Raw genomic sequence first — 18,586 nt, 5'->3', positions numbered from 1 at the left:
TCAATTACAAGCTCAGTCAGCCTATACTTAAGAGGAATGGAATCAGGATCCTCCTTTGAAGGGAGGAATAACAAATAATTTATGGACATATTTTAAACCACCATAGATATCTTCAAAATACTGAAACTGAACAACCTAGAACTAGCAGTTCACATGGTATCTAACAGATACCATTGTCCCTGTGAGTTTGCTGGAGCACCTTAGTGTGCCTGAGCACAGAGTCTGGGACCCTATGCTCCTTCCACTGCACAGTGCAACCTCCCAGGTCTGTGCTTTGGTGCGTAGTTTTCCTAACTGGACTGAAAAGGAGGGAAGGAGGATGCTTTCTGTTTTTGGAATGGCTTGACAGGACACAGGACACATTCCAGGAAAGCTGAATGACTCACCATAAACTCTCATGCCAGGGAACCATAAGATCTTTGCTGGAGGAAGCATGCAAGAAATTCTAGCTTCAAAACAGCCATTCTACAGCATTGGAACTGCTCAGTGTCAGCTGCTATTACTGAAGTGCTATAGAGAGGCTATAAACAAACCACTTAGCCTGAAGCAAACTGCTTTACTTCATAAAGAAGTGAAATATCGTGCATCAAGATTTGTTGTACTGTGTTGAGCTAACAGTTATATTCTTTCTCTTCCCAGTTGATCAGTCAGTATCTTTATAAACATCTTTATACTTAAAATAACCAATAAATAAAAAGCAAATTTATACTTTTGACCTTTATATTTTGAAACAATTTCAGACTTAACAAAACAGTTGTAGAGTTCCCGTATACCCTCTACCCATCTTCCCCTAATATTAGCATCTTACATAACCATAGCACAATTATTAAAACCAGGTGACTAGGACCGATACAATACTATTAACTAATTACAAACTTTGCCAATTATCCCAGTAATGTCTTTTTATGGTCCAGAATCCAATTGAGGTACCACACTGCATTTCATTATCATGTCTCCTTAGTCTCCTCCAATCTCTAACAGTTCCTTAATCTTATCTTGTCTTTCATGACCTTAACATATTTGAGTAATACTGGCCAGTTATTCTGTGGAATGTTCCTCAATTTGGGTTAGTTTGATGCTTTCCCATAATTAGATTGAGGTCATGCATTTATGGCAAGAATCCTACAGAAGTGATTGTGCCTTTGTCACTGCATCATATCAAGCGCAAAATATTTTACTTTTTTTTTTTTTTTTTTGCGGTACGCGGGGCTCTCACTGTTGTGGCCTCTCCCATTGCAGAGCACAGGCTCCGTACGCACAGGCTCAGCGGCCACGGCTCACGGGCCCAGCCGCTCCGCAGCACGCAGGATCCTCCCGGACCAGGGCACGAACCCGTGTCCTCTGCATTGGCAGGCGGACTCTCAACCACTGCGCCACCAGGGAAGCCCAATATTTTACTTTTTTGAACAAGGTATGATTTAAGAAAACTTTCATGTACCCAAATACATTTTAAACACTTGGTATATAATGCCTACTGTATCTTCATCAACATGTGCTAAAATTCTTATAACAATTAATAGAATTAAAGTTGTGCTTATTTTGAATTTTAAGAAATATCAGTTACACGAGAACCTCCAAAGAAAATGTGAGACTTAGGATGTCACTCTAAGAATGTAAGTTCCATACAAATACGAATTTAATTTTGTTCACTGCTATAACCCTAGTACCTTGAAAAGTGCCTGCCACTCAGCATTTGTGATATTAATGGACTAATTCTGAAGAAACAAAATACCAATAAATTCATAAAATGATTTTATTAAGTTCATGAGTGTGGAAAAGGTTCAACCATTTAAAACACAGCTTTTACGCTATTTATACACTTGTTTACAAGAGCCTATTTCCAATCTCCCTCAGGCGTGAGGCAGCCATGGGCAGTAGTGCTTCCAGGTATCGTATAACACACAGGCTTCTCAGGCAGTTTCAGTTGCTGCAAGCCCAGATTTAGGTAATCACACCCATGCCCACCCAGGCAACTCAGCAGGACTCTGCACAAGACACACAAACATGAACAGGTCCACAAATGCAACCACCTCCTTGGAACCCTTCAAAGATAAACTTTATAAAGAAAAGTAAAGATGGGCTTCCCTGGTGGTGCCGTGGTTAAGAATCCGCCTGCCAATGCAGGGGACACGGGTTTGAGCCCTGGTCCGGGAAGATCCCACATGCCGCAGAGCAACTAAGCCCATGCACTACAACTACTGAGCCTGTGCTCCAGAGCCCGAGAGCCACAACTCCCGAAGCCTGGGCGCCTAGAGCCCGGGCGCCTAGAGCCTGTGCTCTGCAGCAAGAGAAGCCACCACAATGAGAAGCCCGCGCACCAAAACGAAGAGTAGCCCCCGCTCGCCTCAACTAGAGAAAGCCCACGCGCAGCAAGGAAGACCCAAGGCAGCCAAAAGTAAATAAATAAAATTTTAAAACGCTTAAAAAAAAAAAAAGAAAAGATACCATAAGCTCCACTACAGCTATCTTAGTAGATGCCTGATTTACCAAAGCCACCAGAAACATTGACTCTGCAGCCGCTCACTCCTGAAAGCAAACCTTGTAGCCCGGATCAAACCATGCTGATTATTTACAGCAGGAGGCATGTTCAGGGACATTTAAAGGCATTAACATTATACCTTCCTAAACTCTAGAAAATCTCCTGCTTCTCAGTGATCCAATCTTGTGGTCAGATAGTCACAGATAGTGTTAAAGCAGCTCTTAAATATTCTAATGTACTAAAAAAGTAAAAGCAAAATTTTAAGTGCAATGTTTAATGCAATTTTGCAATTAATTAATTAATGCAATTTTCTGTGTTCTTACGTAATTTTATTTGTTCTGGGGAGCAGTCATATTTTATTTTTCCCACTCATTCATTTTGGTTGTATGCAATATTTCACAGCTACATTTACCATGATAAACATTTACACTGTCTGAATTACCTATAACAGAATCCATCTGACAGAAGTCAAATGATGAGGTGAAAAAAAAAAAGTATGACTATTTTATAGCTCAGCTGTCTAACTGTTCTCTAAATCCTTCATACCCATTTACAATGTGACTGGCAATGTGCAAGAATACCAATTCCATGAGCCTCACAACTACTGGGATCATCAATTTTTTTTTTCTTTTTTTTTTTTTTTGTGGTACGCAGGCCTCTCACCATTGTGGCCTTTCCCGTTGCGGGGCACAGGCTCCGGACGCGCAGGCCCAGCGGCCACGGCTCATGGGCCCAGCCGCTCCACGGCATGTGGGATCTTCCCGGACCGGGGCACGAACCCGTGTCCCCTGCATTGGCAAGCGGACTCTCAACCACTGCGCCACCAGGGAAGCCCGGGATCATCAATTTTTGATACTGTAGGTATCAAAAGGTGGTAACTTATTCTAAACTTTTTTCTAACAAAGTTGAATATTTTCAGTATTTTATTATCTCTACTAGTCTTTGAAAACTACCTGTTCATGTAATCAAGATCCTATCATGCACTGTGAAGAACACCTCATGATCCAATGGGTTTTAAAAGTTATTCATAATTGTGTTATATGGGGTCAAAGACATAAGGCTTCAAAAGACTTTACTTTTAAAAAAGAAAAACTGTTCAGATTTCAATCATGTGGACTGGTGTCCTTCCAGTAAAGACCGTTTCCCAAGTAGATGTTTTAGTGATAGGCATGAATGCATATGCTCATGTATATGCATGTATGAATATTTGTGTGTTTACAGCTATGAATTACGGACCTCAGGTTAAATCCCAGAAATGATCATGAGACAGAGTTCACTCACAGTGGAGAAGCATCAGACAATTTACCCCCTAAATTCTTGAGATAAATGCTTATTTAACCTGTGCAACACTGCTCAGGTGTTAGCCACCTCTGACACGTTCCTTATCAGCCCAAGTCAGTCTCTTCTGTACCTTAGACATAAAGCCATTATACTACTGTATATACAGCCCTGGCCTTAAATGATTTGTTATCAGCCCATTTCCTCCAACAGAGTATGCACTCTGTATGGCAAGGATGGTGTTATAACCATCTCAGTGTTCCTAACACTACACATGGAAAACAGTACCTTCTGAATTGGCAAACCTTTTGAACAAAGACATAAATCAGACTTTCCACACAATCACTTCTGCAAGTAACGCATATCTTAATGCCTGGGTATGCTCCTTACCACATTATAATTCTCTTCATTATTAATATCAGAATTAAATTCAAAATTTGCTCTTTTTATTTTTTTTAAGCAGCTGTTAGGCAAGTACTAAGTGAAAATGCAATTTTGAAATCAACTTTTGAAAACTATGTTTTTAAGTTTACTTAACCACCATATTTACCCAAATTCTACACAACATACTGTGGCATAAAACAATTAAATAATAACATTAAACAGCTCAATGTACTTATTCAAATCCTAAAGACTGATGGTCATCCTTTGATGTTAAAGAAGGAATATTCTTATTCTTTGGAATAAATGTTACTTCTGAATTCAGTTCTTATAGACCAGGAAAAGTACTTTTGGCAGCTATGATTAAATTTTAAGCAACTGAACAGCAGCAGGACTTTTTCTTAGAGTGGAAGAAAAATTTTTCTCTACACATGCTCCCATATTTATAACATACTACTATATGAAAAGAGTTTCTGGATAAATATTCTTATTTTATAAATTCTAAGAATACTGTGAATCCTCAAATATTTATGATTTATCAGCCAGACATTAAACAGAAGTGTCCACAAAGTACAACCTACTGGTTCACTAATTATTTAACTAGTTTATGGTCACCATCAATTTGTAAGAAAAGTATTCTACGTTCATTAAACCACAAATATTTCAAAATTACACACCATAACCTTCTGCCAAGTGTTCTTGTGCTGGGAGTTTTGAGTCCCCAGCCCATCAGAGGCTCACCTGACAGGTCCAGCTCCTCGGTGGAAGACAAACTGGCCAGACTCCAGCTGTCACTGCGGGCCGCCAGGACAAACTTGTGAGCATTGATGTGCCTGCCCCCAACCTTTATCTTCAGATCACTGATGAAGAAAAATACCCACAGATATAAAATGTCATTATAACTAGGTGTAGCTAGGATTCACAGCTGATAAATATATGAGTATTGACTGATCAACATACATCTGCAAAAGAAAAAAAAATCACAGCAGAATTATTTCTCTATGCTACCACTGAATTCTGATGGCTCATATTTACAATATGTTGCTAGACACGTTTTCTATTTCTAACTTCTAGCTTTAGTTCACGTGGGATGTTCTGCTTTCAAAGACATTCCCTAATGTCACCCACAAGATGGTGAACCTACAAGTTATCAATACCAGGATTATTAATATTCATATAAAGAGAAGAGGTTTTATGAAGGAAAAAAAATCAAGATTAATCATCAGGAGAGAGAGATAGAAAGATTAAAGATTGTGATGACAGCTCTGAGACTACAGTGCTGCAATGCTCCACACTATATTAATGCTCAAGCAAGGTTAAACCAAAAACCATGAACAAATTAGCTTTGACAAAGCAGTCAAGAATATGAAACCCAATATCTACACTCCTGTTCTCACCAGAAACATTCAGACCTATTATTGGCCATTTTTTACTCAACCATTTATAAAGAAATGGGATGAGAGAAATCTTGTTTTCAAACATGTTTCCATATGTATGACTTACCACTACATGAAAAGAGCTTTCCAAATAGTTATTTATTTTTAACTCTGAAATGTCAGATGTCAAGGTGGGAAAGCATCTGGGCAGTTAACAAAAACCTAAGGGTGACCTACTGGGCTGACACAAGCATGTGCCAGATGGCAGCGCTGGCAGCAATCCACAGGCACGAATCAGCATCACCCTGCTTGTATCTGCATGTCTTTTTATTTTTATATTCCCGTTGAAAATAATTTGTTAGGCTGGAAAGGTTTCAGAAACTAAATTCAGAGAGAGGGAGAGACGGAGAGAGGAAGGGGGGGGAGGGGGGAGAGAGAGAGAGAGAGAGAGAAAGGAAGGAAGGAAGGAAGGAAAGAAAGAAAGGGAGAGAGAGAAAGGGAGGGAGGGAGGGAGGGAGGAGAGAGAAAAAGAGAGAAAGAAAGAAAAAACTATTACATGAATTGACTCATCCACTTAAAAGGAGATGCAAACATAATACTGCTTCTATACAACGCTTGATGCAAACACATTTTACCCCACAAAAGCACTGTCTAGAACATACTTTATAATTATGTAAGCATATCAATTCTACTTCTATTAAAGAACTAACCAAGTTGCAACTAATTATGTTAGATCAAAAGAGTAATAGGGTACTTATTATTTCAAACTATTAGAAAATACTGTTAACACAAAACACTATCAATAAAGAAGAAATACAATTGATATTCTATTTTAAATGGAAGATAAAACTGTCTCATATTATATCCTATGATAAGGTTTAAAAATTATAATGAAAACAAAGCACAAATAATTTTTACACTCTAAATTTATTTGTAAAGTATTAAATTCTAATAATGTAAATGAACAGTCATTGTTTACTGTTTCTGCCACAAACCTGACTTTAGCCACAAAATTATAAAAATGAATGTTTCTATAAAATTCCTACTATTATTCATGAATGTCAAGTCAAAACTTTTTCTTCTGTAGTCTTAACATCTCAAAAGGAAATAAATATAAGGATTTCACTAATCTCTAATAATAATAGTTTTTAAAAATATGATTCAAAAATGTAAAATTGGACAGGTCAAGTCTATGAGGACTCTATGCAGAAACAATTAGGAGGCTAGCAATTTTTTAAAAATTTCATCCTAGTCAACTAAAGGCATTTCCTTTTAAAATATGGATGCTAGGGGCTTCCCTGGTGGCGCAGTGGTTGAGAGTCCGCCTGCCGATGCAGGGGACACGGGTTCGTGCCCCGGTCCGGGAAGATCCCACATGCCGCGGAGCGGCTGGGCCCATGAGCCATGGCCACTGAGCCTGCGCGTCCGGAGCCTGTGCTCCGCAATGGGAGAGGCCACGACAGTGAGAGGCCCGCGTACCGCAAAAAAACCAAAAAAAAAAAAAAAAAAAAAAAAAAAATATATGGATGCTAGGATGTAACAACTGGAGAGGAAACATAAATAAAGAGCTTCTTGCTAGAGTGTCTCAATCAAACACTTTAATAGGAAAAATTATAAGCTTGTTTGCTAAAAAAATGGTAGTAAATAACTACATATAACCATCATTTTTAACTGTCTTATGGGACCAAAGCCTCCTCCTGAACTTAAGTAAGAATAAAAGAAATGCACCAATTTCTTCCACATCACTCAATTTAAAAATTTTAACACTGACCCTTCAGTTATTCCAATTACTGAAATACACATAAAAACACTATTTAAATTCAACAAAATGCATGTTCATGGGACAAAGTATTCCCCCCCCACATCTTGGTAAAAGAGCATCTGCTTCAGAAATTGATATTCCAGTTTCACTTATCCCATCTCAACAGGTAAGTCCTCTTTGAAGTCTCCATTCCTCATCTGATTATCAATTGTAGATAACAAAGGTATTCAGCCTTCTTTTGATAAAGGACAGGTTTTAGAAGAGGAAGAGAGACCCACCAGAACCATGGGATCATACCATAGCCGACCAGGTAAAAAGTGGCCAGAAGAGATAACTGCCCAGTCTCATTCCCAGTCTCCTAGAAGGAATACAGTATAAGAATGCAATCAGGGACTTCCCCTGGTGGTGCAGTGGTTAAGAATCCGCCCGCCAATGCAGGGCACACAGGTTTGAGCCCTGGTCCGGGAAGATCCCACATGCCGTGGAGCAACTAAGCCTGTGTGCCACAACTACTGAGCCTGCGCTCTAGAGTCCACGAGCCACAACTACTGAGCCTGCGCACCTAGAGCCCGTGCTCCACAACAAGAGAAGCTACTGCAAGGAGAAGCCCACGCACCCCAATGAAGAGCAGCCCCCTCTCGCAGTCTGCAACTAAAGAAAGCCTGCACACAGCAAAAAAGACCCAGTGCAGCCAAAAATTAATTAATTAAATATAATTAATTAATTAAATAAATATTTTTTAAAAAGGAATGCAATCAACTGTTACGTATTACAGAAAGTAAATTATGGGAATTCTAATGGGTAAGAGCCTTGGACAGTGGGACAGCTGTGTCTGTAATAGAAATGCCAGGCTTCCTGGGGCCAACGGAAACAAAGTTTTCACTTGTCCATGGGAAAAAGAGGAGGGCGAAAAGAAAAAAAAACAATGAACTATATTTTACAAGTAGATACATCCATTAGATTTAAAGAAAGCCCTGTCCTTTACTCAGAGTATGTACTTCCTATTTTTTTTGGTATTAATTTTTTCTTTTCTTTTAGAAATGATTAAGATGGTAGATGGCAATCCTGGATTTTGATCTATTTTAAATGTCATAATTTCAAAATTTTACTTAATCATCTAATCCAATCATCCTTCTCCCTAGTAGGCAAATCCTTCCTTCCACACACATTCATGTCCATGTTTCTTTTCCACATCCACATCCCAGCTCAGTCCTTCATCACTTCCGGTCTGGACTATTTACGACAACATCATGGCTGCTCTTGTCTTTTTATAATTTCATCTATACGATGTTACCAGACTAATCTGCCTAAAACACCACTTTGATTATGATAGTCCTATAACTCAAAAACACTGTTCCACACTTCCTAGAGGATCAAATCCAAATTCCTCACCTTGGCATCCCCAATCCACCCTACCTTACCCACCTCTCCCAGTGCTCCCCTACATGGACATGTACCCTAAAATGGGCCCCTCACTGTCCTCTAAATCCTCCACATGTTCCCATGTTTGAGCCTATTCTCAGCCACTCTCTCTACTAGTAATATCACTGTCTTTCTCTATTAAATCCTACTCAGCCTTTAACCTTTACCTCAAAACTCATTTAATAACAATTAAAAACTGAGCACTTACTATATGCTAGACTGTTGTTCTAAGTGCTTAAACAGTATTTTATTAATTTAATCCTCACAACAACCCTAAGGTAAACAGTTGTATTATTATCCCCATTTTACAGATTAGGAGGCTGAGGCATGTCATATAGCTCCAGGTCACATAGCCAGTAAGTGGCCAGCTGAGCTTCTAACACAGGCTGTGTGGCTCCAAAGTCCACCCTCAACCATCATGCTACACTACCCACTAGTTCCAAGAAGCCCTCTTTGACCAGCTCAAGAGAAAGCGACCTCTCCCCTCTGAATCCCTGCACCTGTAAGCTAATCCCTATCTATACCAGCGATGCTATCTATCACCATCACTCCTATACTCTGTACTGAATATAAGCAGCAAACAAAAGAGACAAAATCTTGCCTCAAGGGGCCTACATTCCAGAGACTAAAGGCTGGTCAACTAGTAGAGAGAAATAAACTTGGGAAGAAAGTCAGTAAGAGGAGAAGCTGCAATGTAGCCTGTGAATAAAGCAAAAGGGCTTGCTTCCCCAAACTGGCCCAGTGCCAGGAGCTCACCTATACTGCTCCTGCTCGTACAGGTCGGCCACAATCGTCAGCAGGCGGCTGATGAAGGACTCTTTGCTGCTTTCCTTGTTTGCTTGCGCAGCCAAAAGGGTGCATCTCTTCTCTGTCTCTGCCAATTTCTTCTGCAGCTTGACATACTCCTGTCGGAGAAGCATCAAGTGCTTCTCCAACTTGGCCACCTCCTCTGCAAGGGAGACAGAAAATCAAGTTTACCACAGCATGTGTAAAAGCAGACAGCATCCACTCATCCCTCATCCTGCAGCCAGGATGGCTACCAAAATGACTACAGCTGACCCTTGAACACGGGGTTGAACTGCGTGGGTCTACTTACACACAGATATGTTTCATTAGTAAATACATACAGTACTACACCATCCGCAGTTGGCTGAATCTGAAGATATGGAGGAATCAAGGTCATGGAGGGCTACAAATTACACGAAGATTTATTTTCCACCGTGCCGGAACGTAGGTGTTCCTAGCCCCTGGAGTTGTTCAAGGGTCAACTGTAGTCACGTGACATTCCTACTATTTCTTATTGATACTCCTACAAGACCAAGAGTGGTTTTGTTTGAGGATGCCATCACAGTCCAGGGATGTCTTCCCAGTTTCCCTGAAGACCAATATTTAATATATGGAGTCTCAGGAACGATTATCAGAATTACTTGGGAGGCTTTTTCAAACCACTAGCAGTAATAAGTAACTTCTACATATCACATGCTGTTCTACAAGCTTTCCGTGAACTCTCATGCAAGATTCATGACAACCCCATGGGGTAGGTACTATTACTAGCCACACTTTTCAGATGAGGACACTGGGCCACAGGTTAAGAATTTGCCCAAGGTCACGAAGCTGGTGAGAGGTGGGGCTGGGATATGAGCCCAGGCATTCTCATTCCGGGGCCTGTGATCTATTAACCACCACCCCACACTACCTGACACCTGCCCTCCCTCAGGAAGCCTCAGGGCAGTCAATAATGGTTCAGATGAAAGCAAGTAATATTCCACAGGTGTGCTGGGGCAGATTTAAAAGGTTGAGAACCACTGTATTTTTTTTTAATTAATTTATTTATTTTTGCTGTGTTGAGTCTTCGTTTCTGTGCCAGGGCTTTCTCTAGTTGTGGCAAGTGGGGGCCACTCTTCATTGCGGTGCGCGGGCCTCTATCGCGGCCTCTCTTGTTGCGGAGCACAGGCTCCAGAAGCGCAGGCTCAGTAGTCGTGGCTCACGGGCCTAGTTGCTCCGTGGCATGTGGGATCCTCCCAGACCAGGGCTCGAACCCGTGTCCCCTGCATTAGCAGGCAGATTCTCAACCACTGCGCCACCAGGGAAGCCCGAGAACCACTGTATTTGATTCATTAAATTCAACAAACATTTACCGAGTAGCTACGAGGTGCCAGACACTACAGTGGTAAGCAAAATCAGACATATCTTTCCTCAGAGCTTTCAGTAACCGGGGAAAGTAAATTTTTATAATTAAAATAATAATTGCAACAACCAAATGCAAAACTACAACTCTAATGAGTACTAGAAGAAAAGAACAGAGCTATGAGAACCTATAATAAAGAAATTTAACTTCCGACATCAGGGAAGACTCCCCTGAGGATGCAAGCAGTCAAGAGACTTCTCTCTTCCTTTCCCTGGAACTTTGGTGGGGATTCGTGCAACCATGCATAAATCATCGTATCTAGGGAACCACAGTGCTGCTATGGTCATTCTCTGGGCTTCGGTCCATCCACCCCCTACTCCCCACCACAGATATTCCAAATCTTGACACCGCCCTCAAGCCCATCTCCCACCCAATCTGCCTCATTCTTGGCCAATGTCTTGAGAAAACTGAGCTACTGCCACCGACCCCCACCGTGCCAGCAACTACTCCCATCTACCCTATGCTTTCTCAGTGAAACCATCTCCCTCCTATCCAAGCTTAATCCCTCCACCTCTGCTCCAAACCCATCACTCTCCTCTGGTCCTCTGCTTGATCATCAACCCCCCTCTCCTCCAGCAACTTCAATCTCTTTCAGCTGGGCCCTTCTCATCAGCACATAAAGCTGTCCAGGTCTATACCTAGTAAAAACAAAACTCTCCTTCCACACATCCGACCCACCTCTGCCCTTCCAGCTCTATCTACCACACACATTTCCTCACCCACTATTCCCCTGCCACTCCCTCCTTCTGTCCCCACCACTCCCTTGAAACTCCTCTCACTGATGACCTTCTAATTGTCAAACCCAATAGACACTTGCCAGTGGGTCTCCTCCCACACCTCTGTAACATGACTCAGGACACTACTGTCCATCCCTCTTTTCTTCTCTTCAGCAACCACAATGCCACCTTCTCTCCAGTTCTGGTGCTCTGTCTCTTTCACATGCTTCTCTGCATCCCTCCGAACACTTGACCACTGACACTCCCCAGGGGGTCTATCCTTGGCCCTCTTCTCCACCGTGGGATCTCCTAAGGCAGCAGATTTTTGGTCTGTGGTTGATGCCAAAATCTAGTGCCAGTGATCCGTAGATTCATCTCTCTAGTGCAGATCTCTCTTCTTAGCTTCAACTATCCATCTGCCCAACAGACATTTCTCCCTAGTGGCCCACAGGCACGTCAAACTCTCTATCCCCAAAACAAAGCTTCGAGCAAATTTGCTCTTCCTTTGTATGGTCCCTATATTAATAAATGACACCAGCATCTATCCTAGTTACCTGAAGAAGAAATGTGGGAGGAATCCTGGATGTCTCCTGTTCACTCACATGACTCTAACCCTACCCCAACTCAAAAACTGACCTTCCCACTTAAAAAACAAAGGAATGGTTAAATAAAGTGACATAAGAGTTTGAAGTTATTATGCAACTATTAATGTTTTCAAAGAAATATGTGATACTAAACATGCATTTTCAAATTATAAATATTATTAACAGAAAAAAGGAGGCTGAGAAGCATATTTTATAAGTCTAATTTTATTAAAAACATTCACATATATGAGGAATAAAAAGACAAATACCACAAAATATCAGATTTTTCTCTTCTTTGCACTTTCCTGCACATTTCAGGTATTCTACAACAAATGTGTTCTCTTTTCATAATTATAAAAAAATATTTAAAGAGAAATGTGTTTAAATACTTAAATACTAATAGCCTATTTTCTGCATACATACAGTAGGGAATTTTTCCCCTTCATCTAGAGACTCCACATTAAATAAATGCCTGGAGTCAAAAACCTGGCTATCTCAGGTATAAATCAGTATTCTTAGGAAAATAAAGGAGAAGGCACTTGCAAGATGAAAATTTGCTTACAACTGCTAAAATGATCACTGTGGTCATGAGTTACATATCAGATGAGAATTCCTAAAACTAATTTTTTTTCAAAATACTGCAATTATTTGGCCTACTAACCGTTAAACCAAATATTGTTTTAAAAAACACTGGCTAAAGGAAAACAGTACTTACAATGATCCTATTGCAATATTTTTTCAAATCTTAGCATTACATTTACACAAAACCCCTTCAGTAGGACTCAGGTCTACACTTCTATTCTGGTGTGACAAATCACTGGTTTTAAAGAGTTCTTCATAGTTACTCGGACTAAAGAGCCATGAAATTGCAATTATTTACCTAAAACGGGGACACATTTAACACAAAGCAATAAATTCATGTGACTGTACAAAATTTATACTTTTTTTCTTCCTGTAGAGAAAGAAATGGAGTTGATGGGTCTCTTTAAAGAAAAACTGGCACTCATTTTCTACATGTGGTAACAGAAAATGTAAAAGGACATATGAATTAGGAGTAGCTTCAAATTATGTCCAAAAACTGCTAACACTCTTGGCAAAATCAATCTATGGTGTCACGATAACGGTTATCTTTGGAGGAATGGGCGGAGAGTGGTAATTGGGAGGATGCCCTCTGGGATGCTGGTAACATCCTTTTTTGTTGTTTTTTAACTTAGTAATGGTTACATTCCTGTTTTATTTTGGTAATTCACTGAGCTCTATACTAATGCTTTGCTCTTGGCATGTATCTTATGCTTCAATTAAACAGTTTTAAAAAATTCATATACACCTGTAGTGGATTCTGGAGTCCAAGCAATGGGGATCTAAATCCTTTCAGTAACTAGCTATGGGGACCATGGGCAATTCATTTCTCTGAGCTTTAGTTTCTTTATATGTAAGATGGGGGGCGGGCAGGAATCTACTACTCAGTGCTGTAGTAAAAATTCAATGAAACTACTGTAATTTGCACATGCACTCAAAACTGTCAGCATTGCCTCCACCCTCCTCTTTGCATTTCACAATTACATAATTATTGGATAAATAGTTTAAACTATTTTAACTGTTTACACATTTTTTTGAGTCATGAAAAGCAGAATGAGTTTCAAATGTTTTATTGACTTAGGAATTAAGATTGATCAATTAAAATCATGGCAAATCAACAGGACATTATCAGAAGGATGAGGTGATGAACAAAAGTAAAAACAGAAATGGAAACACCGCTAACTACTGAACGAGCTACTTTAAATACTGCATCACCTCGTATAGCAAGTCTGCAGTGACAATTCCCGAACCAAAAAGTAAAGCCTAACATGCTTTAAAAAATCATCACTACTATTCATTTGAAAGAGATGTAAGTTAGGCTGTACCTTAAAAAAAGCTCTCAGGGCTTCCCTGGTGGCGCAGTGGTTGGGAGTCCGCCTGCCGATGCAGGGGACACGGGTTCGTGCCCCGGTCCGGGAGGATCCCACATGCCGCGCGGCTGGGCCCGTGAGCCATGGCCGCTGAGCCTGCGCGTCCGGAGCCTGCGCTCCACAACGGGAGAGGCCACAACAGTGAGAGGCCCACGTACCGCAAAAAAAAAAAAAAAAAAAAAGCTCTCAAAGAGGCAACTCCTAATCTACCCTAGGAAAAAGTCAGTCAATGTCTATAATTGATCAATCTAGAAATGGCAGTATTATCACTTAGAGGTAAACAGAGAAGAGTGGAAAGTGGTCTGCGGAGTGGGTCTGAGGGGTAGCAAATTTATTTTTTGTTGTAAGTCTTGTAATATTATTTGAATTTTAAATCTATGTGCACTTACAAAGCAAATATACTATTTCACACAAATTTTAAAGATTATGGAAAACAATTACAAATATGAGGAAAAATAAATAATTTTCTAATACCCAAGTGTAAGGGTTTTTATATATCACAAAACTTTAGGAAGGGAAGGAGCCTAAAGATCATCTCTTTTGGCTCAATTCCCAGAGAGTGAACCAAGGAGCAGAAAGGGGACAGGCCCACAACCAGCAGCCTACCCACCTCTTGCCTCAGACTGTGTTTGATGACATTACTCCCAAACTGGCTGCGTAAGAATCACTTAGGCAGTTTGAACTAAAGAGAGAGAGCGCGCCCAAATTCAGTAGATCGGGAGTGGGGTCACAGGAAATACAGAGTACTTTTAAGACTACCCCAGGTATGGGGATGACTAGCCTGGGGAAAAAGTTCAGCCCCCAGCGCGTACCTCCCCAAGTCACACAAAGACTGCTCTGGGAATACTACTGTTTAGATAGAAGACCAACTGAACTGCAATTTTTCTGTTCATTCATGGACTTGTTCAAAGGTTTTCATCTCCTAGGAAGACAGCTGTATAACCTAGTCATTCATTAAAAATTTATTAAGCACCTATGCAGTGCCAGTGTCAAAGTAAAGAAAACCATCTTGGCACATGTTTTTTTACAAAGTCACAAGGTAATAGAGAAGATGGGCAATTAAACAAGACAAATTGATAAAACCTGACAGCACTCTGACAGGGGATGCAAACTGAGCATGGAGCAAGACCACCTGGCTAAAGCCAGCGCAAGGAAAGACACTCCAGACAAGTGATGTTTTACTCCAAAAGATTTAAATAAAGCCTCTGCTTGTAGCATACTGGGTCCAGAAAATGTAAGGAAAAGGCTTCAGTGTTTTGTTTTCTTGGTCAGATTTTCCTTTTAAACTAGTATCAGTCAATGGGTTTGTGCAACAGGCATAATACTAGGCTCTAGGAGAAATACAAATAATTAGAAGGCAAGACCTAGTCTTGTCCTCCATAAAAGTCACTGGCACCACTCACCCACCTCTCTCTAAGTCAACTAAATGGATGGCCAGAGGACACCTTATCTTGCTAGTTCAAACTAGTGGCTACAGTCACATCCCACTTACCCAAGAGATAGCTTCCAAGTTTTCACAGGGTATAGCCTGTGGCTGTCGACTGCAGATTTTTCTTCCCTGAAGCAAACTGAACCCTTTAACCCTGTTTTCAATCACACCATATTCTAGCCAACCTTTTGCTCAAGAGCTCCAATCCATCAAGACTATAGCATCTGTAAATACTCTGCATTTCCATTTCACTTAAACTATCATTCTGCAAGTATTTATGAAGCACCTGCTATAAACTAAGCATTATAGTAGATCACCAGTTGCCTCTTTGAGAGTTTTTTAAAAGGGCAGTCTAATTTGCACCTCTTCCAAAATGTATTGATAGCACCAAAGGAGTACCAAATATAGAATCAAAGTAGTATCTACAGGAACTCACAAACAGGAGGGAAAAGAACAAAGCTAACAGTCACAAAGAATCTGGATACTGATTCATGTGGGGGAATTATGAGGACATTTGCCTTCAACAGTAGAAAGTTACTAATTCCTTTAACCCTTAAAGAAAAGATCATAAAAGTTCTGTTTCAAACACCTTCTCAAGGAATCCTTGTAAATTTCTTTGGATATCAGTTATACACACGTAAATCCAAAATCTACAGCAATAACCCTAGTCTCTCTCCAGAATTACTGACACAAATTTCTACCTGCAACCTCGACCCTGACATTGTTGTTTCAGTCAACAGTTCCCTAACAACACGAGACATAAATTACAAGGGTTATATAAATTACAAAGAGAAGAGGCAAGATGAAAGGAGGGCTTTAGGATATAGGGCTCTCATTCATGAAATCAGAGATGCTCCCCGCCTAGCATCTTTTGTAGGATGAAACTCTGATCCCAGGTGCACCTAACAGTGGTATTGCAACTGCCACACCATTTCATAGTATAATGGAGAGAGCACCCAAGGCTGAGATATTATTCTGTGGGCAATGCGTCTGCTTGCAAACAGCAATACAAATGTGTCCTTGAAGTACCACCAAGCTGTAGAGTTCTTATAGGAAAAAGTATACAATTACCATTCTGAGCAATAATGGAGAGAGAATCTACAGCACAGTACAGTGGTGAGGAGCACAGGCTCTGGAGGTAGACTGACTGGGATCAGATCCCAGGCCCAGCACTTCCTAGTTGTGACACTTCAGGCAAAGGCCTCCTTCTCCTCATATGTTAAGTATGTTGTAAACATTAAACATTCAAATACATACAAAGACCTTAGAAGATTACCTGCCTTGCAGTAAGTGGTCAATAAATGTTAATTATTACAATTCTTAGAAAGGCAACACGATACAGTCCTTAAGAGAGTGTACTCTGGGACTTCCCTGGTGCTCCAGTGGTTAAGAATCCGTGCTTCCTGGGCTTCCCTGGTGGCGCAGTGGTTGAGAGTCCGCCTGCCAATGCAGGGGACATGGGTTCGTGCCCCGGTCCGTGAAGATCACACATGCCGCGGAGCGGCTGGGCCCGTGAGCCATGGCCGCTGAGCCTGCACGTCCGGAGCCTGTGCTCCTCGACGGGAGAGGCCACAGCAGTGAGACGCCCGCGTACCGCAAAAAAAAAAAAAAAAAAAAAAAGAATCCGTGCTTCCACTGCAGGGGACATGAGTTCAATCCCTGGTCGGGGAACTAAGATCCCACATGCTGAGCGGCCAAAAAAAAAAAAAAAGAGTGTACTCTGGAGCCTCAGTTGACTGGGCTGAAACCCTGGCCTGCCCATTACTAGCTGTGTGACCTTGGCAAGTCACTTACTCTTCTCCGTGCTTCGATTTTCACAGGTGGAAAGTGGCAATAATCATGGTGTCTCAGAGTGCTGTCGAGGAGTAATTGAGTTAAGATAGATTAAATTATTTAGAACAGTGTCTAGTTTAAAGGTTTACTACCACTTCTTTATCAAGTGACTAGTTTTCAGCTGTGGCTTCTTCTTTCTCTTCCTCCAACTTTCCTTTTGAAAAATAAGCCTAGAAATTTAAATAATAGATAAACCTACAGTTTTGCCGAAAGAGCTATGCTAATTATTGGTGAAGAATGTCAGCACTTGCATTATAATTCAATCATGTTTCTTTCCAAACAATACCCATTTGCTCTTCACCAACGCAGTTGGAGGTGAGACATTTTCATGAGCTCTCTATAATTCATCACTCTTGACCTAACCAAAGATGCCTGAGACAAAAAAAAATCTACATTCACTATTAATAGCCTAAAAAAGAGACCAACATCAACTGCAATATATATATATATATATATATATTTTTTTTTTTTTTAATCAGCAAGTCATTGGACAGTCAGAAAAGGAACCCACAATGATCCTTATAAGACTCTTCCTTCTAGGTCAGGAGTCGGCAAACTTTTTCTGTGAGGGGCCAGATAGTAAATAGTTTAGGCTTTGTGGTAGAAAGCAGATCAGTGGTTGCCAGAGGTCAAGGGAATGGGATTGAATGAATGCAAAGGAGTTCAAGGAAATTTTTTAAGATTATAAAAATGTTCTAGATCATAATTTAAGATCTTAAGCCAAAGCCCATGCTCATCCCACTGTACCACGCTACCTATTTTCAGCTCTAATGTCAGGACATCAAACACGTATTTATTATTAATTCACTGATTTAGAAATTAAATGTTGTTTCCATTCCCTACCTTAAATGTGATTTCTACTCCCCTCTGCCTACTCCAATACTAACCCACACTGTATTCATTAAACCTTTTTAGATTAACAAAACCCTGATATTTCCTTTCTCTACACTTCTGTAGTTCTTACTTTCTAGTCCCAATTTTAGCAGTGAATTAGTGTTCTTTTGTATAATCCTTTAATTACCGACTTTCTCCCTACTCTGCTTCAACTATGTCCATTAGATAAAAGAAAAATGATCGTAAAAGCTGTGATAACATTTCATTTTGAGAACTACAAGAATAATTTTTGTTTCAGACATATATTAGAGTCTTCCACATAACAATATTTCATTAAAGCATGTATCAAAGTCCC

At 40.4% G+C, this 18,586-nt stretch overlaps 1 protein-coding gene across 2 annotated transcripts in view; it reads right to left on the bottom strand.

The window, feature by feature from the left end:
- ANKFY1 (ankyrin repeat and FYVE domain containing 1) overlaps positions 1–18,586 on the bottom strand; it is a 76,835-nt gene that overhangs the window by 50,092 nt on the left and 8,157 nt on the right. The window contains exons 2-3 of one of the 2 annotated variants that reach the window (XM_082678363.1): positions 9,455–9,647; positions 4,880–4,998 (exon numbers count right to left, since the gene is read on the bottom strand). In XM_082678363.1, the coding sequence (XP_082534489.1) occupies positions 4,880–4,998; positions 9,455–9,647 (312 nt within the window). Of the gene's footprint in view, positions 1–4,879; positions 4,999–5,751; positions 5,841–9,454; positions 9,648–18,586 lie in introns of those variants that run through there. The other variant, XM_082678364.1, reaches the window with a different exon arrangement.

This window comes from Grampus griseus (assembly GCF_964374135.1).
Source record: "Grampus griseus genome assembly, chromosome: 20".
Classification (NCBI taxonomy): domain Eukaryota; kingdom Metazoa; phylum Chordata; class Mammalia; order Artiodactyla; family Delphinidae; genus Grampus; species Grampus griseus.
Note: the sequence above shows the minus strand (reverse complement) of the source record. Positions and strands in the feature narration are given on the sequence as shown.